This window comes from Phoca vitulina, unplaced genomic scaffold (genome assembly GCF_004348235.1).
Source record: "Phoca vitulina isolate PV1807 unplaced genomic scaffold, GSC_HSeal_1.0 scaffold4, whole genome shotgun sequence".
Lineage (NCBI taxonomy): Eukaryota > Metazoa > Chordata > Mammalia > Carnivora > Phocidae > Phoca > Phoca vitulina.
Genome location: NW_022589707.1, coordinates 15,088,753 through 15,114,549, shown reverse-complemented (window position 1 = coordinate 15,114,549; position 25,797 = coordinate 15,088,753). Strand labels below are relative to the sequence as shown.

General features: G+C 43.4%; 1 protein-coding gene across 1 annotated transcript in view; it reads right to left on the bottom strand.

Moving 5' to 3' along the window:
- The window catches only part of COPG2 (COPI coat complex subunit gamma 2), a 94,528-nt gene that overhangs the window by 6,118 nt on the left and 62,613 nt on the right, over positions 1–25,797 (bottom strand). Inside the window, exons 13-20 of the mRNA XM_032401562.1 lie at positions 21,526–21,621; positions 20,962–21,205; positions 18,925–19,000; positions 17,996–18,099; positions 17,395–17,520; positions 16,256–16,318; positions 15,644–15,783; positions 14,907–15,078 (exon numbers count right to left, since the gene is read on the bottom strand). Of these exons, the coding sequence (XP_032257453.1) occupies positions 14,907–15,078; positions 15,644–15,783; positions 16,256–16,318; positions 17,395–17,520; positions 17,996–18,099; positions 18,925–19,000; positions 20,962–21,205; positions 21,526–21,621 (1,021 nt within the window). The remainder of the gene's footprint in view (positions 1–14,906; positions 15,079–15,643; positions 15,784–16,255; positions 16,319–17,394; positions 17,521–17,995; positions 18,100–18,924; positions 19,001–20,961; positions 21,206–21,525; positions 21,622–25,797) is intronic.

Genomic DNA, 25,797 nt, shown 5'->3' with positions numbered 1-25,797 from the left:
GGGGGGGGGGGGGGGGGGGGGGCGGGGAGACGGCAGAGCCACACAGTAAGCAGAGAGCTGTGAGCTAAGCTGGATTACAACCGAAGGGGAGAGGCTGTGGAGACGAAGTGGCGGAATAAGAAGTGGTGTCATGAGGGAGTGCCACCGTGTGACCAACAGTGAAAGGTTAGAGTCGAAGTGGGATGGATGTCAGCCATGGCGGGTGGCAGGAGTCCTGTGAAGGTCGGGGTTGAACTGAGGGGGGCAAGTGCATGTGGAAGAGCATGGACAGAACAAGGAAGGGGAACGAGACAACAGCAGAATCCATGAGAAACGATACCAAGAGGGGAGCTGACAAAACAAGTGGCTCTGTGGGTAACGGAGGTCAAGCCAGGGCCAAGCCCGGGAAGGCGCGGGAGAGCCCGGGGAGGCGCGGCAGAGGCCGGGGAGGCGCGGGAGAGGCCGGGGAGGCGCGGCAGAGGCCGGGGAGGCGCGGCAGAGGCCGGGAAGGCGCGGCAGAGGCCGGGAAGGCGCGGGAGAGCCCGCGGAGGAGGCGCGGCACCTGCAGGTCAGCAGGTTGGGCGGGAAGGGTATGGTGCCACGCTTGCAGCAAAGCTGATGATCATACCAGAAAGGAGAGAGATGGAGATGACATCAAGGGAGTGCTGTGGAAAGAGCAGTGGGGAGCAGGGGGAGTGGCAGGGGCAGAGAGGGTGAGAAATAGAGTCCCCCAGAATGGGAAATCCCGTAAGATCTCATAATTGGTCGGTTTGGTCATATGTTGGGTCTTAAAGCCAAACTGCAAGCAGGATAGAGGACGATAGGAGAACAGGGCCTGAAGGGCGGTGGGAAGTTCCGGTGAGGAGGACTGGAAGGACCAGGACGAAGACGCCCTGGTATAAAGCGAGGGCAGCACGTGGGCCCGGGATCGCTGTGTGAGTGGTGTGTCTACGGCAGGGATGACGAGTGTTGGCAGATGAGTGGCTAGAGATCGTGGTGGGAACCCAACTTGAGTAGAACCCCATCTGTTACTTCTTTGTGCAGGTGGTAGATGAAACTACACTGTGTGGAATAAAAATGTGGCAGGGCAGACAACCAAAGGGAGATACCAATAATTGTCATGTGAGCGCCACATTAAAGTTACTCTGGCATTTACTGTCGGGTGGAGATGTTTTGCTAGTGGGGAGAGAACCTGGTGGAGAGCTGTTGAGGAGGAGACCACGTCCACTGAATGAAGTGGAGATGGTGGCTAAAGGGGCGGGTGGGGGTGCTCAAGAGAAGGTGGCATATTTCTTTAGGGCAGGGTAGATAATAAGGAGACTGGAACGGGAGAGCAACGTTACAACTGTCCCCAGATTAAAAGGTCACCTGAAGAATGGCAGGTATTGACTGGAAGGAGAAGGCCCCACACTTGGGCCAGAGCTGTGGGGGCGGGGAAGAGCGGTTTTTAAGGTCAAAAGGAGCATTGTATAGAGAACAACTCTCAGTAGCTGGCATGGTAATAAGAAAAACCATATGCATCATGAAGGCCCCCAGAATGGGGGATCCTGTTGGCTACAAGGATGGGCCTCAGTGGCCTAGTATGTCGGGCATAAGGCCACACTGCAGGGACTCGTGTCTATACTGGGAGAGAGAGAAAGGCCTGCAAAATAATGAAAGTCAGAAGTAGACCCGATCTTGATGCCTTGGTGGGAAATTTTTAACGAAAGGACTTGGCTGAGGGGAATGTTTAGAGCAGTGCTTCTGAACACGTGTTCTTCAGCCCCACCTGAGCTGCTGAGTCTGTGTCTTAACAAGCTGCAGTTTGAGAATCACTGCTTTAGATGAAGGCAGATGAACAGCCATTCTGATGAGTCTTTGCTAGCAGCCTGTCATGTGAGCACCAGCTGACAGAGAAGCAACTGGGGAGACCTGTAAGAAAGGACAGGAGATATGGAGGGAATGGAGGCTAGAATAAGGCAAGGGGCCACGTGACTCACGCTAGGGCAGGGAGCTTGCAGGAGAGTAACCTGGCCAGGGGGAAGGAGTGAGGGACACTGGGATGTGGTTTTATGTTAATCCAGACCATGACGACTGAAAAAAGAAAGGAGGGGGTGTGGCTACAAACAGGTGGAGGAAGGGGAGCTGTTCAGGAGGCCATGCGGAAGAGGAGGGTAGAGAGAGGCCACAGGGGATGGACCTGTAATCCAGTCCACGGTCTGAACAGTGAGGGCTGAATATGAGGTGTCTGTTTATCCAGAAGTGAGTCTGACTCTATGGGAATGATATGTGCATACATAGTCTCTGAATGGAAGAAGGATGCTGAATATAAGATTGTTTTTATGAGGCAACAATCAAGAAAAAGGAGTAGAACAGCACAGTTAAAGCTGCCATCAGCTGAGAAAATACCACTGAATATTGACATGGAAAGTGTCACTGACACTAACCAGAAATATACGGCAGCACACTCGGGCCCCAGATCAGGATGGAAGAGGACGGAGACTGGTTAGCTGCTCTCCAAGGGAAGGGCTTGTCTAAAAAGTAGTCACTTGGTTTTGAGTGAGGGAGTGGGGACCAGAGGGGAGGGAACCTCAAAAGGTCATCACGCATCACTCTGAAAGGTTAAGATACACAGGGGAAACTGGAAAGAATGTGCTATAACAGGATGTTAAAGACACACTCAGGAATTAAGGAAACATACTAGGATTTGCAGAAAGAGAGAAGCAACTGAGGAGACTTGTATGAACGAAGAGCAAAGGAGAGAGCAAAAGATGGAGGCTGGAAATAATAAGGAGAGGGGATGTGTGTGTTGGGCAAGGCGCAGAACATGCAGGTAGAAAAATAAATACGGAAGGGCATTAAAGAGGGCCAAGTGGGAGCTGGACATTTGTCAGATTTGTGTATTAACAAGGAGAGAGAAGTAAGAAGGTGGCAAAGTTGGACCTGGAGTTCGAGACTTTGCTGTCCAGGATGCTTTGCCGAAAGATCCTGGAAGTAACGTGTCTGGTCAATATAGCGAAAGGTCAAATAGGCTGAGAGGCATGGACATAAAAGGCAAACCAGTAGCAGGAATCCTATGGAAGTTTATGCTGAACTGAGAGGAAGCGAGGACGCAGTAAAGACTGGAGGGCGCCAGGGGAGATGGCAGTGGGTTGAACAGTGCACACCCAATGTCTGTCTGTCCCAAAGAGACAGCTGAAATCTGTAAGAAGGAGATGGAAGTAAGCAGTAGCTGGAAGGAGGGACACAGAAGCTAGGGCAGCATGTAGCTCTGGGGTAAAATACGGTACGAGGAGGAAAGGGATGGAAGAGCAAAGTGAAGGTTACTGCAGATGTGAAGGGAGGGTTTGAAGAGTGGCAGATTCTTGAAGGACGGTGGGCTAGGCACAGACTCAGACCAAGGTTATGACGGAATAAGGAGGAGGAGAGGGTTGGTGAGCGGAGAAAAGGACCACTGTATGAATTAGAGAAGACTTAGTGAATGAAATGGCAAAAATGCAGACCAGGTTTAAGGGAGTTTTACGAAGATGAATTCTAAAAAGATGTTGCTGGCAACCTCAGAATACATCAGGATTGACCAGTCAGGGAGTGTGGATGAGTGGTTTGTTTGTAGATAAGATGATGTGTATTTCCCGAGTGGTTAGAAATCATGAGGGAAGTAAAGCTCAGGTACGTACCCACTGTTAGGATACCGTGCGGGGTGATGCTATACGTGATGTGGGGCGGCGGGGTAGCTGAAGTGGGTAGTTAAGATATGGTAAAGCATAACAAAATACAAAAGAAGAAAGGAGTTTTAATTAATGGGAGCATGCATGAATTCGAGCAGTTTCTCAGTAGTCAGAGTGACAAAACGGCAAATAAGATGTGGATTAATAAGTCAATCAGAGAAAGACATGTATCATATGACCTCACTGATATGAGGAATTCTTAATCTCAGGAAACAAACTGAGGGTTGCTGGAGTGGTGGGGGGGGTGGGAGGGATGGGGCGGCTGGGTGATAGACATTGGGGAGGGTATGTGCTATGGTGAGCGCTGTGAATTGTGCAAGACTGTTGCATCACAGATCTGTACCTCTGAAACAAATAATACATTATATGTTAAAAAAAAAAAGAAGAAGAAGATAGCAGGAGGGGAAGAATGAAGGGGGAGAAATTGGAGGGGGAGAGGAACCATGAGAGTCGATGGACTCTGAAAAACAAACTGAGGGTTCTAGAGGGGAGGGGGGTGGGAGGATGGGTTAGCCTGGTGATGGGTATTAAAGAGGGCACATTCTGCATGGAGCACTGAGTGTTATATGCAAACAATGTATCATGGAACACTACATCAAAAACTAATGATGTACTGTATGGTAATTAACATAACATAATAAAAAAAGAAAGAAACCCAGAATGGAGAAATCTGTCAGGTCTTAGAAGAGGTCTAATTGGTTAAAATGTTTAGTGTTAAAGGTTGCAATGAATGGTGTTATAATAAGAAGTAAAGGCCTGCATATGGATAGAAGTCAGAAAGCAGACTAGCTCTTGAAGTCTTGATGGAAAAAAATTTTTAAAGAATTTGTAGATATACACATACATATACGTGTATATATGTGTGTGTATACATACATATATGTATTTAAAACCCTCAAGGTAGCATTACATGTTATTTAAGGAGACATAAATATTTATTAAAATTATAAATACAGAAGTATCAAATTATGTAGTGAGGGAGAGGTAAATGATTCTGAAGTGGTACAGAGGAAATCTCAATTATATGTGCAATATTTTATTTATTTAAAAAAATCTCAAATACAGCATAAAGTTAGGATATAAAGAAGTAGCGTAGTGGGTGTATGAATTTGGGAGGGATGGAATAATTTTCATTAAAAGACGTGACTGATAGGAATAGTTAGGGGCAAGATCAGGATGAATCTTGCGGCAAAGCCATGGTGGCAACCTGTCTGACCAACAGGAGAGCACAGCGGGAGGGTGTCTGGTGAGGGGACGATGTGGATTTGGTAAGAAGCGGGGGGGTATCTTTAAGGGAGTGTACCTCAAGAGAAAAATAACGTATCCCTCACTATGATTAGAGATGGAAGCTGAAAATGTGATAGATGTTAATAAGCTATGACGGAGCAAATAATCAAAGGAAATCAGGACGAAGTTGTTGAAGTATGATGTTAAAGTTCGCTCAGAAATTAAGGTATCATGTTAGAACTGGCTGGAAGAGAGAGAAACTATTGAGGCATGTATTTAAAAAGAGAGAGAAGAAAACTGTAGAGAAGAACTGAGGCTGAAATCTAAGTAAGAAGAGGCTCGGTGCAGAGCATGCAGTCTTGCAAAATGGCGAACAAGGAAGGGCATTAAAAGGGCATTAAAGGGCATTAAAGGCCAGGATGGGGAACACTGAGAGATAATCGGAATTGGAAGTTCAGTGAAAAGTTGTATGTTAAGCCAGGTATCAGTCAGCCAGCTGAGGAAAGAGGTCAGGATGTGGCTTAAGTAAGAATTGGAGTATGATGTGTTGCTGCCCAGGAAGCTTTGTTGGAAAAGGACTGGAAGCAATTGGTATAGTGAAGAGAATGAGAAGCTGGGGAGGGATTACATGGGACGGACTTCAGATGGGCCAGAGAGGGGGTCTTCGGAAAGTCCAGACTGATGGAAGGTGGAAACAGACTCAGCATAGAGTGCAGGAAAGAAGGAAGATCCGAGAAGGGTGAACTGTGAGTGCTGGCTATTAAAGCTGTACACATCCAGAGGAGTTGATTAGGTTCACTGGAATGATCCAGCTGAAAGAAGAAGGAATGACGGAGGAAAGGTAGGGCGTTTGCAGCAGCAGGAGAAAGGGAACATGGAGAAAAGGAACAGAAGAGCAATATTCAAGTTGCCTGCAGATGGAACACTGTTATTTGCAAAGTCCTGCTGATGGGAGGAACGGCTGTTACTCCACACGTGGGCCAAAGGTCACGACAGAATACAAAGGAAAAGAGGACGGCAGGTGAGTACAGAGGCACCGCGGGAACTGAGAGAGCAGCTGAGTAAAGGGCATGGCAACAAGACATCACAGGTATGAATGAAAAAAACGGAGCAGCTCTCCTATCTCAGAACTGGGTCTGGAATGGGAGAGGCTCCAGGGCCTGAAGCAGAGTAGGAGCTGGGTAGGCTGGCTCTTGAAGTCTTAGCTTATTTATGACTGACTGATTGCTTCCTAGGAAAGGTTAGAAGGAGATGGACTGAGCTACAAAGCCATTGGTGGAAACCTTAAAAACATCACCACTGACTTTAGAAGGTGTGGACTGAATACTTTTTCGGTAGAACAGATGAATGCTTATGGGGTGAGGAGTGGTTGGGGTTCATGATGAATGCTTAAGATCTGGTAGGGCAGATACTCAAAAGAAGTAAGTGATGCCTGTAAGTGATGTTAAATTTGCCGAGAAGTTAAGCAATCGTGTGAGGACTGGCTGGAAGTGAGAGAAGCAACTGGAAAGACTAGTATAAAAGAAGAGGCAAGAGGAAGGGAGAGAAGATACTGGTGGAGGGGAGGTATGAATTAGGCTGGGCTTGGGATAGGCAGGCTTCAAAATGGCAACTGCCGTGGAGACCAGAGTGAGGGACGCAGGTACCCCCAACTGCCGTGGAGACCAGAGTGAGGGGCGCGGGCATCCCCCACCAGCTACACTACACACAGCTGGTACCTGAAGAGTTTTTACCTCTCTGTCCCCATGTGCTTGGGAAACTGCAGTGAGCCAGCATTCTTGTTTGCACACAAGGCTGTTCAGGATAGTGTATGTCTGCTGCGGTTGAAGCTCTTCTGCCAAGAGGCTTGCTTCCTATGCTCAAGGTTTCTCAATGTCTCGTGCGCTGCTGCCGTCACTTTCCCTACAATACGCATCGAACAACTCAGGCAGTTCGCCGGCCGGTAAGTAAACATTTCCGAAAAGTTTCTTCTTTATGTATTTCACTTAAAAAACGTACATGACTTTATTATTTATCTTGAAAGCCTTTCATTATTCCTTGCAGCATAAAAGGAGAATGCATTTACGGACGGTCTTTTATCTTAGCATGGGATCACTGTGTACTACACACGAACATGTACACTAATGAATGAATTATATGTTCAATAATTATGTAGTTGTCCTTTAAAATGGCTTACATTATAAGAAAGACTTGAACGTTCTTGTAATATTTTTGTGATGGTTGAGAAAATATGTTGGATTTTTTTAAAGGGAGATATAAAAGGCTTTTTCAAATTTAAGATATAACTGCATAAGCATTTACTAACAAAAATTGTTACTCAGCATACTTTAAACCAAGGATAATGAAAATTGCTTATACTTACAAAGCAGTTGAGTCAGGAAGAGAACTGTGTGGTGAGGCGGTTCTCAAAAGAAGAGAGAGAGGAGTGAAATGAGACATAAGAGGGACAGTATCCAGGAAAGTATGTTTGCATAAAAAAGTGTGGCTGATAAAGAGAAAGGTTAGAGACGGGTCCCGTGAAGGGGGCCTAAAAGGAGGAAAGTTGCAGGGATCCTACCGAGGAATAAATAGAAGTGAAAGCAATTCAGCAAAATCTGTAGGAAAGAAGAAATACGGAAACAGATTGAGCAATGGATGTAGAATAAGAAGAGGAACCAAACGGAGTTATTAGTGAGTGTAGGAGAATGATACATACTCAGTATATGGATGGTTAATAAAAGATAAAACGGGGGAGGGGGGAACACCAAGAAAATGGGTGGAAAAGCAAAACGTACCTTCAGATGGGGGAGGTCATGTGCAAAAGGACATACTGAGGCAAGGTTTGGCACTGTAACAGTAACTAATAGAACGGGGAAGAATACAGATGATGGGAACTAAGTAAAAAGAGCACTGTATGGATTAGCCCACATTTCAGAGTAACTAAAGCAAATATAAGGGAAAACAGCTTCCAGTAAGGAGCCCCAGAAACATGAGGGCAGTAGAATTAGTGCTTCCATCAAGGAGATGGATACAGGATTAAAGATTGGTGGAAGGTACTGAAGAGCTGAAGGCAGGATGGAAAGAAGTCAGAAGGTAACTACAGGCATTAGAGTGGAGTGTGTGCAAAAGGCAAAGGGAAAAGAAAGATTGAGTTGCACATTTAATCCGGTTCCAAACAAAGGAGGGGAAAGAGGTTAAGAAATGGGTCAAGAGGGACTCCGTAGACATAGGGGAAAGAGTGTCATGGAAGGGCACTGAAAAGTGCACATCCATACCTAGAAAGGGCATCAGACTTCATGAGAACAACGGTACTGGGCAGATTATGGGCCAGGGGTGGAAGGGCAGGAAGAGGCAGGGGGCTGAAGCATGGCAGGGAAGGGGGAGGCAGGCACGGGGGGCTATGCAGAAATAGGCTGACAGGACTAGAAGTCTCATATTCTCTTTTTCTCAGGGGTAAACTGTCCTCAATAATAATGGAAATAAAAGAGGAAATTGCATGACTTACTACTATATCCAGAAACCGTAAAAAATGAGAGTACAGTAAAACCAGTGTATGATAGGGAAAACAGTAAAGAGTGACTAAATTAAGGTGGCTGGACAGAGAATCTTGCAAAACTCATCACAGTACGTAAATTAAGGAACTCTGAAGGCTAAATGAAAGAAGAGAAAATGTTGAATGGGAACGAGAGGGAAATCTGGCTAAGGAGGTTAGAGTGTATTTACCTTTTTGGAGCTGAGTTCAAGGGAGGCTACAGTTTTCAACAAGATTTAGAAGAGGAAAGAAACAGTCCGGCAAAGAGAGTGGAGCAGAGGAAAAAGGGATGAGAGGAAAAGATTAGAGAACCTCCTGCAAAATATTAAGCATGGAAAAGAATGAGGGCTGCAGTGAGTAGATTTCCAAAGGTCTATCAGAGAAAGGAAACAGTAAGCACTTTGAAAACAAATAAAATTAAACACTGGAATGAATGAGGCATGGAATAGGATAATAAGTAAAAAGAAATAAAAGTCACACTCAAGAATGATTCTTGATTACGAGGAAGAACAGAGCCAAGAAATAAAAAGTATAACTATAAAGTAGCCTGGGGTTAGGGGCCCCTCAGTGTCAGAGAGTAAACACAGAGGCATGCGGTGGGTCCAAGAGGATAGAGCCGGGTCAGTGTCCGATGTGGGGGAAATGCTGGGCTTCGAGGAACAGTGTCAGTGACAACTGGTGGAGGCCAGAGGTGCGCGAGGGCAGAGTGCAGCCCAGGGGGTCGGGTGGGCTTCCACTGCAGTGACTCTTCCCGAGGATGGGGGGGTGGTTTTCACCCGAGGGGGGCTGTGGGCATGGCCCCCAAGGCAGGCCTATCAGAACATCTGAGGGGGAGCAGTGCTCTGCTCAGTGCAAAAACACCCAAAAAAACACAAAAGCAAACCCCAAAACACGGCCAGACGATGATGCTGATAGGCGGTCTTGGGGGTCATGGGTCCTCGGGTGAGAGTCACTGGGTGGAAGGCGGGCAGAGAGGTGACGCTTGAGCAGGGAGCCCCTGAGCCGGGGTAGGTGACGGGGTCGGCCTCAGAGTCAGGGCTGTGAGACATGGGGGAGAAGGACCCCGGCCCAGGCAGACAGCGAGCAAATGGACGTAGTCAAGAAGGCCTCCGGTACGATGGGGGGGGGCGCGGCGGGGAGGCTGGCAGCCTCAGATGGAGTCAGTACAGCACCCGGAGGATGAAGAAGCTGGTCAGCCAGGGTGCAGGTCAGGCAGGGAGCAGATGCGCAGGACCAGAGCTGGGACTCCCTCACGTGCCCGGCAGGCGGTGGTGAAGTCGGACAGGATGCTGAGGGTAGAGCCGAGGGTCTGTCTCTGTGCACAGTGATCCCGCACACAGCGTGTAAACGAGAGACAGTGGAGTCTGGGGCCGCCATGGGAGGGTGGTCGAGGGTGCGTCACAGGAGTAGATGGGACAACAAAGGGATAGGCCAGTGGAGGAGTAGAGAACCTGTGGTGGCTTGAGGGGCTTGGGTTTGGTAAAAGGGCATCACGGAGAATGGAAGAGTGCCCTGAAGAACTCCCATCCGGGGACATCGGCAGCTCTGGGGGCAAGAGGAAAGGTGTGTGTGGTAATGAGGCCAGAGGGCAGGAGCATGCTAAGGAATATGAGAACAAGTGGGTGCTGTTGTATCTGCGGGCAAGCGCTCTTTGATGGGACGATAGACAATGTAGAATATTCCCAGAGGGAGAGGCTATGGGACAGCCAAGCATAAAGCACGGGTGGTCCAGGGCAGCTCACTGGACTTTGAAAGCACCGCACCGAGCACTGGTAAATATGCATGCTGTCAACGGTGACACCCTACTTATATATTTACTGTTTTTCCAATGGAAATGAGCAGAGGAAAAATGGAAAGAGAAGTGGTTAAAATGGAATTGGAATTAAGCTGACAGTGTACTTACTGAATAATTCTCGGAATTATTGAGCAATGTTCTAATGGTTATGATGCACAGCACTGCCTATTAACTTGATCACCGTTAATGGGATAAAGGAAAATGGGAGAAATATATAAAAATCAACTGTTGTAGGAAAGAGGTGTCTGCATGCAAACTCTCTCAGATAATCACAGGGAAGTGGGTAGATCCAGGAGAATAACGTCATATCATCTGGAGATAAATTCAGGAAGTGAAGCCTGAAGGTGCTTCAGATGTCCAAAGATGAAGGTGCGTATAAGTCATCAGAGGAATTCTGAGTGATGAGAGTAGGTTAAGGAGGAAGTTCCCAAGTGGAAGCAAGCCTGAGTGCTACAAACAAGTAGAGGTTTTTCCCTAAGGCCAAAAGAAGGGACAAGAGGAAATGAGTGGATATGCCACGTTTACGTTGCCTTCTGGAGAGATGTTATCATGTAAGAAAGGCAGCAATAAAGATTTGTACCTTGATGATGGGGTGACAAGGGAACATGTAAATAAGATGGGAAGACAGGCTGAAAATAAGCAGAGAAGGGAATGTTAGCAGTTTCAGGGTATTTGAGGAGAGCCAGATCGGTGACAAGATGAATGAGCAGGTGAATAAGGAGATCGGAGACTGGTAATCTTGGCCAATCTCATAATGGGTCAGACTGGAGGAATACTGATTCTAAGGCTAGACTGATACCCATTCTAGTGATTGAGGCAGAGGAAGTGGTGGTTGAATAATAATGTTCTACCTATCCTGCTTTTTTAGTATTTGAGTAAAAATGCGGAATATGTGCTTAGCTTGGAAGAATGCAAAGTTTCATGAAGGGTCATGAATAAGGATCCCAGTGAGTGGTTGGAGGTAGGTAAAGTGAAAAAATCTGAGATAGATTTTAGGTAATTGAAGCTGTTCATCCAGAGTGTCAGTAGTTAATATGATTAATATCAAACACCAAATAATGGAATGGAGACTACAGATTGGCCGAGGGGGGCGGTGGTTTGAGCCCATCGGAATCCCGCAGTAGCTCAAGTGAGGATGGGGGTCAAGGAAGTGCCGGCAGAGAGTCGAGCCCAGCAGCAGACATGAGCTATGAGTTGTCATCAGCGTCCCTCATGACAGAAGGAGAAAGAGGCTCCTGTGTATATACTGTTCAGCTGGATCTTAGGATGGATATTTTCCGTTGCAGACTTTTTGAGTGAGTTATGTAAATGGGCTGAAGTGGTCTGAGATGAGAAGCGTGAGGCCCTAAGGCCTGATGGTCCCATAATACAAGCTATAGAGGGGTCACAGTGATTCTGAATAGGGAGGGGGACACAAAGTTCAACAGGCAGGGGCCAACCTCGAGGTCCAGTGAGGGGAAAGATTTGTACAATGTTGCACACGTCATCTGTGAGTGCAGTAAAGCCTCAGGGGAAAGAAAGTTGCTGAATGGGAAAGGACGCTAAGAAAGAATGCTGCCTTGAAGGCTTTTCTGAACATTTTTGCATAAAGGAGGAACAGCTGGAGGGCAGAAGATGACCAGTAGGACTCACTGAATTGAGATCTGTGATACGGATAACTCTTTCCACACTGCCCACGATTTGCAGGAAGGACTTACGGGAGCCTCTTGATGTTGGGTTCAGGTAAATTCTGTCAGATGGGGTTTAGATTTTTTGCACACATATAAAGTAAGGGGGAGAGAGAAAGCTTAAAGATGCAGCAAAGATCAGGATAATTGCTAGAACAACTCTCTGGAGGTTGGGGGCTGTGTGTCCTGTGAACTGTGGAAGACTTGATTTTAAAGACGATAAAGGGAGAAAGTGGGTAGTTCCAGAATTGAAGCAATAACAACTTCTATTTATTGAGTATTTACTATGTGTCTGATACCATGCTAATCATCTTATTTAATTTCATTTCATCCTTATTAACAGTCCTAAAAGGTTTACAGAGAATTAATAATCTGTCTAAGTTACCCAGTCCATATGTAGCAGTCAAAATCCAGATCCCAATCTATCTCCCAAAAATCTATCTATCTCTGTCTTTCTATTATGCTATACAGTTTTCAAGTTGATAGAAATCGCAATCTGTGTAATTTCTTTTCTCTTCTGTGGTTGTATGAAAAATATACTTTTTGCAATTAGTAGAAGTGATGTATAGATCTTCAGGTGATTGGAAAAATTCATAGTATTTGCAGTGGGGAAAATGCAAAAGGGGGGGAGGGGGGTAGAAGACTCTTATTACCATCTATGCCCTGGTATTTCACTTCTGTTCTTTGCACAGCAAAGACTCTGAATTGGCCGTAGATTAAAAATGTGAGAATTTCTGACCAAGACTAAAGAATAGAAAGGAGTTTGTTTTTAAGCAGGTATATGATGGGTCAAATATAAATTGACTACTAACAATTAAGTTTTAAAGGTCCAAGTGTTGGGACAAAATTCCATTTCTTTTCTCCAAGATGCAAAGACAAGAGTTTATAACTCTAAACAAGAGTTTAACACCAATCAGCAAACCCTTTGAAACGTTTAAAAGGAAACAAAGAAAATTCTCCAAGTGCCAAATTTTTATAAACAAAATACTAACAAACCACCAAGCAAAAGAGTCCATAGCCAGCAGACCAAAGGTTGAAACCTCTGGGCTAATTTGTAAGATCTACGTTTTAAAAATAAATTAACTCCTTAGAAAGGAGGGGTGAGAAAACCTTCCCTATGCTTCTTCTCTTGGTAGAAATGTTTTCTCTTATTGTTGTGGTTGTTTTCTCCTGTACAATGTAATTTCTGTAATTTTGATATTGTTGTTTTCTGTATTTTGATATTGTAATCTTGTATTTCTTGTATTCTGTTAAGACCACTCCCTGGGGTGTGAGGCACCTGAGTTATCAATTATCCAAGTGAACCTGGGGAAATGGGAGGAGCTAGTATTCTCAGTTGGGAAGAGTTGGATTCTTCAGTGAGTTCAGCATTTCACTTCCCTTTAAAATTAAGTTGCAAAGTAATGGCATCCCTTAAAAAAAACCAGAAACCTTAGAAGTACAATAAGGGGGGGAGTTTTGAAAAAAGGAGAGGTGGCTATTGGGAAAAAAAATGATAAAATGCAGTTTCCCAGGATGATGGCTAAAGCCACGGGGCGATGTTAAGACTGGGCCCCAATACTGGTTTGGAACAAGGGTAAATAAAACTAGCTTGACTTAAGAGTACAGCCAGCTTCATTAGTGGACATCCTTTAGACAGAGGGAAACAGACCAGGAGAGAAAGTGAAGCCAAAAGGGGATGGAGCTAGAGAAACTTCATAAAGGGATAAAGGAGGTGATTAAAAGTCAAAGTCAGATGGCCAAATGCTTGAAAGAGAAATATTGGAGGCCAGATAAGAAAGTGCCTTCCTACCCAGGGGGTTATGGATCCAGAGTGGCTGCAGAAGAGAAGTGCAGGTCCGCCGAGGGCCAGAGGGAACCACCTGGGATTCAGACCCAGCAATGGTGCCAACTTGAATCTACCTCGTGCTAGAGTGAGTAGCCTGGTCTATCGTCCAACACAGAGGAGATTGGGCAGGGGCTCCCAGAACCAACATCTAAAAGGGGAGTTGGGAGAGGGGCTAAGAGAAGGCAGGTTAAGCCCCAGACAGAACTGAATGATGACCAGGGATAACTATTTACTAGTACTTTTACGATTTCTTGTAACTCTGTAACTTCTTTCCCCAGTATTTGTGAATTTTGTTAACTTCTGTTTTTTTCCTGTACCAGTAGGAAAAATTGTTTCTTCGTGTACTAGTAAAAATTGTTTTTTTGTGTGTACTAGTAGTAAAAATTGTTTTTTCCTGTACTAGTAATAAAATTGTTCAAAACATAAATGTGATACGGGTGCTTATTTCTGTAAAAACTGGATAACAGTGTCGAGATGTGGAGTGAATGTGGGAAGAGAAGAATTCAGGTGGGAAAATGGGAAAAGAAATCAAGTACAATAAATATTTGACATTCACGAAAGGTCAGTCACAAGACCTCAAACCCCAAATACGTAGACCCTACTGGCCCTAGCAGTTGGCCCTCCTTCATAGGCTGCCCCGCCCCTCTCTCAAAACTGCAGAGAGGGCCAAGGAGACTCACAAGGCCCTTCTCAAATGTGCCTACACAGAAGTTGGCTAAGCCACTCATTAGGGTGAGACCTACTGTCAGACACCAGCCGTGTGCCACAGGACCCCAGAAACAATTACTTTAAAATGCCATGGACCTACTAAATACAAAGTCCTCAGGATGGCCCAGAAACAAACATCAGGGATGAGGAGGCCATGACCCTTCACAGGAGACGTCAGGTCCCTGAACCCTCATTAGTGGTTACACTGTTCCACCAGGAAGTCTGAGTTCCTTTTTGAGCTACCACCATATACATTCAGTTTTTAACATTAAACGCCCAGCAAATATTACTCAGAGACTTAGTTATAAAGTTAATATTTCTGTGGCAGTAATTAATTTTATAAATATAAACATACCGTCATTATCATTACATTTCATTCTGGAAAAGAACCATATTCCCAAACCCCACACATTTGCCCAGACATTTAAGAGCTCAAGTTGTAACGCATTCTTACTCCTCTCTCTTCCCTCCTGTGGGTTAGTACCTGCTGTCGAGTCATCATCAGGCAGGCGAACCAGAGTGTAACATATTCCTGGCTGATTGTAAGCGAGGCTGGGGGCTGGGATGCAACACAGCACTTCATGGGAATCCGACGGGTCCACCTGCACTGTCACCTTCTCCAGCAGCTGGTCGTTAAGAGTATTGGTACAGTCAAACTGAAAAGTCAGCAGACAGAAAAGTTATGAGGGCTAACAACTGTTTTCAAGCAAGCTGTTCCTTCCCACCTGTGACCCACGACTCCGTTCTGGAACCCTCTAGCCTTTCCCTCTCTGAACTGTCCTGCAGCTCTCCTCCTAAGACTTTTCTTGAGGCAACAGGGGTTGCCTTGAGTTACTTTTGTTTCTCTTATTCGTCAGTTTCTTCTCTTTCCTGAGATTGAGTTCTACCAAACAAGATGGTAGAAGTCTGATGGCTAAGAATCATATTGAAATCCAAGTTCTTGGAACGACCCACTTAATTTACCCTGATGTTAAATGAGGATTATTTTTGAAGAGGTTCTACGTGATGTCTGACTCCTTCACACATTTCGGTTTTATGTCCTTATAATTTTAGCCCTCATATGGAGGTGTTTCTGTAGCTATGGAGTCAGGAAAACCCCCAGAAATGAGGCCAAGTCCCTTCTCAGTAGAAAGCAGCTCAAATCATAAGTCAGAGGGGAAGCAATACCCGTCTCTGAGCACATGGAGCCGCTATGGGAGCTGGTGAGGGCACGTCCCTCACCTGGAACACGATGTGATTGGTGAACACGTGCTTGATACAACGAACGAAATATTCCGTCTCTGCTTCTGTAAGTTGAACAGGCTCAGAAGACTTGAACAAGGGTCCCAGATCCATAAACTCGGGAATGGCAGCCAATTGTTCTTTTGAGAAAAAAAGAAGAGAAGGAAGCAAGTAACATGAGAAAGGAACAGACATTACTCTGGGTGCCTAAAATGTTTTAAGTTTCCACTGCCTTCGTCACAGTTGAAGGCTCAACTAATATATCCCCAAGCTTTAGTGAAATAATCTCTTAAGAGAGTTTTTATATACTGAATTACTACAAGGAAAAAAAAAAAGAAACTAAATTCCTCATTTTGTAGAATTTGAGTTCCCTGTTAACCACAATACAGAGTAAAGACAATACGCCCAGCTAGTGAGTTAGCAGTTGGAAATTGAAAAGTCCCATGGACTCCAGGTAGCCCCCAGCAACTGTCACCTGTAACAACAGATATTCAGTCATACAAAGATTTCCTGTACTAAGAATTAGTCACTTTGAATAAAAGTAGTGGACTTCATTATATTTACAATGCCTGGGATGCAAGACTATTATTTCTACACATCAAATCATCATACCTTGGAAAATGTCTTGCCTGGAAGGAGCCAACTTCTCTGGCTTCGTGGCCACAAGTGTGATTTCTACAAAGACAGATATGAGCAATCAAGTGAGTTTCCCTCCCACTATCAAACTAAAAATGCAGACAAAAGAAATGAGGACAGAAACTTCTAGCAGATATATAAGGAGCTATTCCTCAATCATACCAGTAGGTTCTTTGTCACCTTTTTTGGAGAGATGCTTAAATTAAAAAGTGTATTTAGTGAACGTATTTTGTGAAATAATAAAGTGGTCCTAAAAATACAGAATTTGCTTTAAATGGACCAGGAGGTACAAAAAAAAAATTACTCTTAAAAGGAGGAGCAATTTATAAAACAAATCTCATGATTCAAACAGGAAAAATTACTGGTATAGTATCAACAGAAAAACTGAAAAATCTGAAGGTCAGTATAATATCTTTCATCCTTAGTTTGAGCCACTAAACACTTTTTTTCTTTTTTTGTTGTTGTTGTTCGAGTTTTAAAGTTTGAAATTCTTTGGGAATATTTTTTATGATCTTGTCCCATACATTCTTTCACAACAAACCTCCAATAGCGAAATTAACTGAAACTACCAATTTCAGAAAATAAAAACAGGAGGTAACAGGACAATCACTGTTCTGAGACACACAGTGACCACTAACTTCAAATGCTGTTAACACTTAGCATTAAAAGAAGAAAACACTCAATCTAGGTAATGTTTCATACTCTATGCGAAAACCAGGGGACAACTTTTAATTTTTTTTAAAGATTTATTTATCTGAGAGTGAGCGCACACGGACATGCAAGAGTGGGGAGGGGCAGGGGGAATCTTTCAAGTAGACTACCCCCACTGAGCGCGGAGCCAACGTGGGGCTCGATCTCGATCTTGTGATCCTGAGACCATGACTTGAGCCAAAACCAAGAGCTGGATGCTCAACCAACTGAGCCACCCAGGCGCCCCAGGAAAAAACTACTTAAAAGCCTAATTAAAAAAAATACATCCATCTTAGTGCCATAAGATTTAGGAACAACAGTTAAACAAACAAAAGAGGTATTTGAGAAATACACTAACAGCATATTTGATGGATGTAAAACATAGAAAACCACATAGAAAACTAACAGTTAAGCGTTCCCACTACCTGCTTTCTGCTCAAACACGGGAGCCATAGCAAGAGGAACAGACTTCATGTCAAAGGGCTTCTCTGAAGGCTCCAGTGTGTACTGGTGGAGGGCTTTCTCCATCCCTGGCACTGAGACGGTGAGGCCTATGAAACAGAAATCTCAGCATTATAACAATCCTAGGATCCAGGCAGGCCCAGATTTGTAGTATTTACCTAAGTTTTCTGACGAAAGAGAAGAGTAAAACCATAGACTTTATAGCCAAAATCACTAAAAATGAAGCTATTTTATAAAACTGCCTTATCATTTTGCCCAAGGAAGCATGAGAGCAGAGCATAAAAATTTCCAACAAATTTTAAGTACCTTTCGGAAAAGAAAGCAACTTAGCCATGTGGGAACAATCATAAGAAAAAAAGGTAAACCCAACCAAGAGGGAGCTCAAGGAGAACCAGGAACAAGCCATGTTTAGGTTCCCCTAGAAATGAAAGTGCAGTCAAAGACAAAAAAAACCAAGCATTTTGCCTAATGAAGTCGGCTCATATGCAAATCATGAGATAATGCTTCCAAGACACCATTTGGGGAACAAAAGTGTATTTGTCTCCATTCTTGGCTCTCACTGACCATTGAAGATGTATGTGGCATTCAGTGCCATCTGCCTCTGCTGCAGCACATTCAGATAGAAAGTGGCTCTGTCCCGAACCTCATCATCGGTATCCATCATACACCTGTCCAGGGGGACACAGAAGGGGCAGGTCACGGTACCCTAAAAACTGCCAAGAGCCTTCTTTATCACACCTAAAGGGCACAGTTCAGACCATCTGATACTACCTTTATAAAAGACCTCCATAACAGCCAGCGGTGGATCCTACAATCTCCATAAGTTTGGGAGACTGTTCTAAATTGGTAAAGAAATAGGGTCATTCCGAACCAGAAGCACGACATGAGTAGGCATTCGAATAATTAGAAAGGACACAACAACACGAGAGAGCAGTTGCGAGTCTGTTCTTGAATATGCAACCACATGACCCTGGTAGATTTAGACTTCTTTATAATTACAAGACGGGAATATTCTGCTTTCCAAGGATACTAACAAGGATTCAGAATCCAGGCATTGTTACCACTCAAATGACAATTTGTTTTATTTAAACCGGCCAGCCTTTGGCCTGTAATTTTTCTGCTTCAATTACAAGATGTAATCACAGAGTATTTGCGAAAGCAGGTCTTTTCCTCATCAAATAGGGAGTCACAGAAACCATGAAAAGCTGATTTTTCAACTCTCCACAGTGAATCACTTTGAAGTTGGCCCCTGTTATGCAAATTGAGGCACGGGCATTTAAGTTACTTCCTCAAACTCACACAACAGAAATTCAGAGTCAAATTTACACATACACAGCACACATACAAGATTACTAGAAAGGTAACAAATGCCATTTGCCCCTGACTTACTCTGTCTGTTCTACTCTCAGGCCCCACAAAGCATTTGATAAATTCTCTATTCAGTCATACGGTGTTTCTTTAAAAAAAAAAAAAAAAGACATCGTTTTACTTACCTTTGTAAGAGTACAAGGATGCTTGGGAGAAGATTCTCATTTTGAGCCCCAAATTTAGCCAAAGCACTCACAGCAGCTATAATGAAGCATAAAATAAAACAACATAAATACTGTATTGGTTTCTCAGAGTTAAGCAATCATCATTAAAGAAATTAAAAGAGTGTTTCTTGACTTTATTTCTTTGATCCATGTAAGCATAACTAGAAATCTGCAGGCCCAAGAGAGCTATGAATAGGAAAATCCTCCAAGAATCGTATGTATTTCTTGCATGAGCTCTCCTCCACTCTGACCACAACCCCTTGTATATCACAGTGATGTAATTCAGCTCTAACTCAAACAAGCAGCCCCAAGCATAATAAGAAACTCTGTTGTTAAATTCACTTCATTCAGTAAAGATTTATCGCCCACCTAACCTTTGTCAGGAATTGTGCCAGGTGCTGGGGGCGGAAAGAGGAAAGACACAGTTCCTGACCTCCAGGACTTGTACTCTAGTGCGGAAGACAGGCGAGGGAAGAGATAACGAGGAAGTCCTGGGAGAACTACATCCAGGATGCAACTTAGAACTGCTGGAGAAGTCAGCCGGGGAGCCGACACTCGCTAGCTGTGCAAACACCTGACGGCCACGCAGCGTTCGCCAGGGGGAGAAGGCAGGAGAGGAGCATTCCGGGCAGAGAGAGTGGGTACGACACTGGAATGGACACAGCCGAGCGAAGCTAAGGCGGACGCTCTGCGCCGGGGAGCAGGGGGAGAACAAAACAGGTATGGGTGCGCCTCAGAGTTCTTAGGAGTGGACGTTAAATACGGGATAAGTTTGGGTATCTGTAGCAGACCGCACTACAGCCAGTTTGTAGGCACATCCTGTATGCAGAGTGTGGAGAACAGACCGGGTGCCCGCGGGACTCACGCCGTCGGACCGGCCGGGCATCTGAGGGGGAGGAGAGCCTAGAGCAGCCTTGTGAAAACAGAGACAGAAGAGGACGGAGAAATCGTCAGCAGGTGGCATTGACAGAATTTTGTCAGAGGGCAGACGGCAGTTCTAAAACAGCAGAAGTAGTTTCCGTCTTCACAACGGAGTGGATGGTGAAGGTGAGGATTTGCATCTGGGTTGAACTTGAAGTGCCTGAGACAGTGGACACACAGGTTTAGGAAAGAGACAGGACTGTGATGTCACCGCACGCCAGTGGAGCACCGAAGATGACCCCCGGAGAAGAGAGCATGTGTTGTAAGACAGACCCCCAAGAAAAACTAGTATTTTAAGGAATGAAAGAGAGGCCCTAGAAATCAGACCGGGGAGAGATGGAAGATGCGGGCTACTGTGGACACCACAGCGAGAAAGAGTTTCGAGATGTGTTTAGTCCAGAGTCCATCAGGCTGAGTGAGAGGTGAACAAAGGTAAGAACGTCAGTGACTGACTTGATTTTCCAACTAGCTTCTAAGTAATTTTTAAAAATAGAAGCTTCAGAGGGCTTTTAAGGGAGAGAGCTAGATTAAAGTGAGTTGAAGAAAAAAATGGAGAATAAATTCATGGAGGCAGCTAGTAACAGCTGCTTCAAGTTTACCTGACAGGGGAGGTCTAGTGAGTAGCGAGTAAGAAACAACGCATCAGAGGAGGGTTTATAATTTTTAATAGGAGAGATTTTCACCTGTTCGTATGCTAAGGGGAAGGAATGATTAGAGAGGAAGGAGGAAGTAAACAAATTTCTAAGACCTGTGTAAAAGTCACTTAATTGAAACACACACACACAATTCATAGATACTCATACTGACGGCTCTCACTCTGAAAAACCGCATGACGCCATCACCGCACTCCTATCGTACTGACAGCCAGGGCTCATTTGTCTCTAACATAAGGCGGAAATCAGGATGGAAACTGTAGTACAGACCAAGAGCAGTGTGTCTGGCCTAAGTATGCTCCAAGATCCTACTGTCAAATAGACCTTGCAACTTCATTTTCCAATTTCATCACCACCCCCTTGAGTTAACAAGCATTTCAAAAGATTAGCAGGTACATCAGTTATCAGCGTTCCAATGACTCACCAGCTCTGACAGCCTCATTCTCCAGTACGACCCTATTAAAAATAAAGCGGATATACTTGGAGGGGACAGGCGTTCTGGGGCCCTCTTTGCCCAACAAGTGTAGAATCTTAGTAGCCAGAACAGTGTGTTCACAGTCCTCAATGAATTCACAAAGGTGGGCTAGACCTGCTTCTTTACCCTCAGGGTTCTCTTCCACAATGCTGATTATGCAGTCCACAATGGCCCGCTTATATTCAAAGCCTCCCTGGCAAAAGAGAAAACTGCCATTCATTCTGAGGACGCTTTTTGGAGAAATGCTTCTACTCCCAGGCTCAAGCTTCTAATATTCAAATTTCATTTCCTTTCCCTTCTGAAAGAAACAAAAGTGTTTTTTTTTTTTTTTTCTCCAAGGGGGAAAACTAAAACAATAGCATATGTAACGATAAAACAGCAACCAGAATTAAGCATACCACTTTGGAGGCATGCCGAGATGATAGAGCTGTTTTAAATACTATGTAGGATATTTCATGGGAATCATAAAAATTTAAGCGAGCAACTTCCTATGTTGAAAACATGTCTACCTACATCATCTCGGAGCATGTTGGAGAGGAAAGTCATCATGACACTGTGCTTTCGAGGGTATTTCTGACAGAGGGCACTAATTGCCTGTACAACCACCACCTGTGGGAAAACAAACACAGAAAGGATGTTCATTTTTACACCTTTAGCTACAAGGCATACTTTCCCTCTTATTTACTGCAAGCTAGGGTGGCACGCTAGTTATCTAGAAGGGCAATAACGGTTCTTCATGAAAGATAGGCAAGGAGACCTCACAGGAAAATAAAAAACAATGTACAACTGAAGTTTGTTCAAGAGACTCCATCCCTTTGCTCCAAGCCAATAAGCACAAAAAAGTTTTAAAGTGAAGAGTAAAAATAAAAAGCAAACAGAGGGGCGGCTGGGTGGCTCAGTTGGTTAAGCATCAGACTCTTGATTTGGGCTCAGGTCATGATCTCACGGTCATGAGATCAAGCCCCACACCAGGCTCTATGCTCAGCTCGGAGTCTACTTGAGATTCTCTCTCTCCTCTCCCTCTGTCCCTTCCCCCTGCTCGCTCATGCTCATGCTCTCTCTCTCAAATAAATAAATTTTTTAAAAAAGCATAAACAGACCGATTTCCATAGAAGAAACAGAAAATGACCAAGGAACTACTTCACAAAGTGGTTTCTAGGAAAATTTTACAACTTTGAAGACCAGTGTCAAGAAGTGAGCATGGTATGAGATTTTCCCCTACTTGCAAGCTAACAAGTTAGTCTGCCACAGGTTCATGGGTTGTGGTAGAGAAAACACAAGACTCCTGGATCAGAGATGAAGGACAATTAAATACAGCAATAGCAGTAGCTAGAGCATCAGCGTTTTGGGGCCAGTTTCCTCAGAGGGCAATGTGGAAAGGGCCACAGTAGCTCTCATTACAGAAGAATCCTGAGGTGTGGAACTGGAATATTTCACAGAGGGTAGTAAGCAGCTGGACCTTTGTGCTGAGGGGAAACTTCTTTCTTATCCAGGACAGTGAGCATGCTTGCTTTTTGCTCCAGGGAAAGCACTAGCTGTATCTTCTAGGACTGTGCGGAAACCTGCCCTTTACTTTTAGAGGGAGATGCTCTATCTTCTAAGGCTGGAAGAGATCTTGCAGTATACAAAGGGAACATATACATGTATAACTAGTTAGAAGATATACTGGATACAATCATTTATAACAGCAACAACAAACAAAATAAGAAAAGCATTTTAAAAGCATTCAGAACTAACAAAAATACTATAAAATATTCTTGAAAGGCACAATGGTAGATTTGAACAAGTTAAAAGATATCCCTCGTTCTTGGGATAGGATGTCTCAACATCATCAAGATATCTTGATGTGATCCCATAAGAATGCCAATGAGATTTTTTCATGAAGCTAAATAAGTTAATACTAAAATTCATAAGGAAAAATAAACATGTAAGAATAGCTAGGGAAAGAATGAAAACAAAGAGCCATGCGAGGGGACTGAGAGGTATTAATACATCCTACAAAGTGTGTATGTTTAAAGTAGTGTGTGGTATTGATATATGAATAAATGAACAACAGAATAGAATAGGAAGCCCAAAAACAGACCCACATACATATGGAACTTTAGCAGATGATAAAGGTGGTATCTCAAATCACTGGGGCAAAGACAGTCTTTTAAATAAAATGGAGGGGGGCCAACTGGATAATCACTGAAAAAGGATAAGATTAGATCCATTTCTCATACCATATATAATAATAAAAAAAGAAGACAGTAGGAAGGGAGAAATGAAGGGGGGGAATTCAGTGGGGGAGACGAACCATGAGAGACTATGGACTCTGAGAAACTGAGGATTCTAGAGGGGAGAGGGGTGGGGGGATGGGTTAGCCTGGTGACGGGTACTAAAGAGGACACGTACTGAATGGAGCACTGGGTGTTTACGGAAACAATGAATCATGGAACACTACATCAAAAACTAATGACGTAATGTATGCTGATTAACATAATAAAATAAAAAAATCCAATGTATCAGAGATCTAAATGAAAACAAGGAACTATGCATGCACTGGAAGAAATCTTAGGTGAATCCTTATTCACCCAATCAGATTCTATAATCTGAAGGGAAAGCTTCCTAGATTCCTTCCTTCCTTCCTAGCTTCCTTCCTTCCTAGCTTCCTTCCTTCTGGAGTGGGGGAAGGGGCTGAGGGAGAGGGGGAGAGAAAACCCCAAGGCAGGCTCCACGCCCAGCATGGAGCTCAGCGTGGGGCTTGATCTCAGAACCCTAAGATCATGACCTGAGCCCAAATCAAGAGTCGGACACTTAACCAACTAAGCCACCCAGGCGCCCCTGAAGGGAAAGTTTTCTGCTACCCAAAAGTCAAATGCAACAAGATTGACAAATCTTACTACATAAAAATAACAAACTTCGCACAACAAAAGACACCGTAAGAAAAGTCAAAAGAAAAATGACAAACTGGGAGAAAATATCATAACATATTTCATGGATAAAGAACTAATATCCCTAATATATTAAAAACACTTGAAATAACTGAGGAAACAAAAGACCAAAATTCCCATAGAAAATGGAAAAAAGAGATGAACAAACGATATTCAAAAAGAAATATTACATGATCTTTAAAAATGTAAAAAGATGTTTAACTCCCCTCATTAAGAAGAGAAATTCATTAAAACTACATTGAGATCACTTTCTCACCCACCAAGCTGACAAAACTTCAAAACACAATACACTCTACTGGTGAGGCTAGGGGGAAACTGGCACTCTTAAACATGCTGGTGGAATTTAGCATTCTCTACAAATGGACTACATATTGATTTACCCTTCAACCTAGCATATGAACTTCTATGAACCGACCCTGAGATGTACCTCCAACATTTTAAGAAAACATATGCACCAGGTTATCCACTGCAGCATTATTTGTAATTGCAAAATACTGAAAACTATCTAAATACCTAAGCATAGGAGACTCATTCAGTAAGCTATACTACACAGTGACATTCATAACCTCCTAAGGTTCCCCATGATTCAAAATGTCTACTTGAATAAATAAGCTGTTTGTTTTTTAAAAGTCTAGATATAGGGGTGGCTGGGTGACTCAGTTAAGCATCCGACCCTTGCTTTTGGCTCAGGTCATGATCTCAGGGTCCTGAGATCGAGCCTTGTGTCAGGCTCCACATTGAGCGTGTAGCCTGATTAAGATTCTCTCTATCCCTCTCCCAGTGCTCCTGTGTACTCTCTCTAAAAAAAATAAAAATAAAAAGTCTAGATATATAGAAGAGAGTGAATAGAGCAAGTTATACTTGTTTGAGAAATAAGAATGAAATAATAAAATCTTTCTACTTTAATTCTTTTAACTGAAATTTATTTTATTGTTCTTTTGATCATCTCTGACACATTCTCACCAGTTCTATTCAACACTATAGTGGAAATCCTAGTCATTTTAATAAGGCAAGAAAAAGAAAGGGAAAGCATTTAGGTTGGAAATGAAGAAACAAAACTGTCTGTATTCACAGATAACATGATTATTTATACAGACAATCTTAAGAAATGCATAACAACTACTGGAACCAATAAGGGTACTCAGCAAGGATACCAAGTTATGAGAAAGCAAAAAAATATATGTATCTATTTTTATATACTACTAACAAACAAAGTAGATATTTCAGTAGGATATAAAAGCATAAAATATTTAGATATAAATTTAACGAAAGATGTGTACAAGATCAATAGAGTAAATGCTATAAAACACTGCTCAGAGAAATTAAAGAAGACCTAAATAAAGGGAGAGGTATACCATATTCATGAACTGGAAGAATACCATTATGATGTCAGTTCCCCCCAGATTTATTTATAGATTCAACATAACTCCAATCATAATTCTAGCAGACTTTATTTTATAGAAATTATAAACTGATCCTAAATTTTATATGGAAATGTAAAGGACCTAGAATATTAAAAAAAGGACAAAGTTGGAAGACCACCTGCTTTACATTTAAGAAGTACCATAAAGCTACATTAATCAATACAGTATGGTACTGGCATAGGATTGACAAATAGATCAACAGAATGTGATAAGGAACCTAGATATATACCTACAGTTATACAGTTATCTGCTTTTCAGACAAAGATGCCAAAGCACTCTGATGGGAAAAAGAAGACTTTTTCAACAAATTATGCTGGAATGACTAGATATTAGTATGGAAAAAAAAACCCTGAACTTATCACACACAATATATATATATTTAATTCAAATTGGATAATAGACCAAAATGTAAAAGCTGAACCCATAAA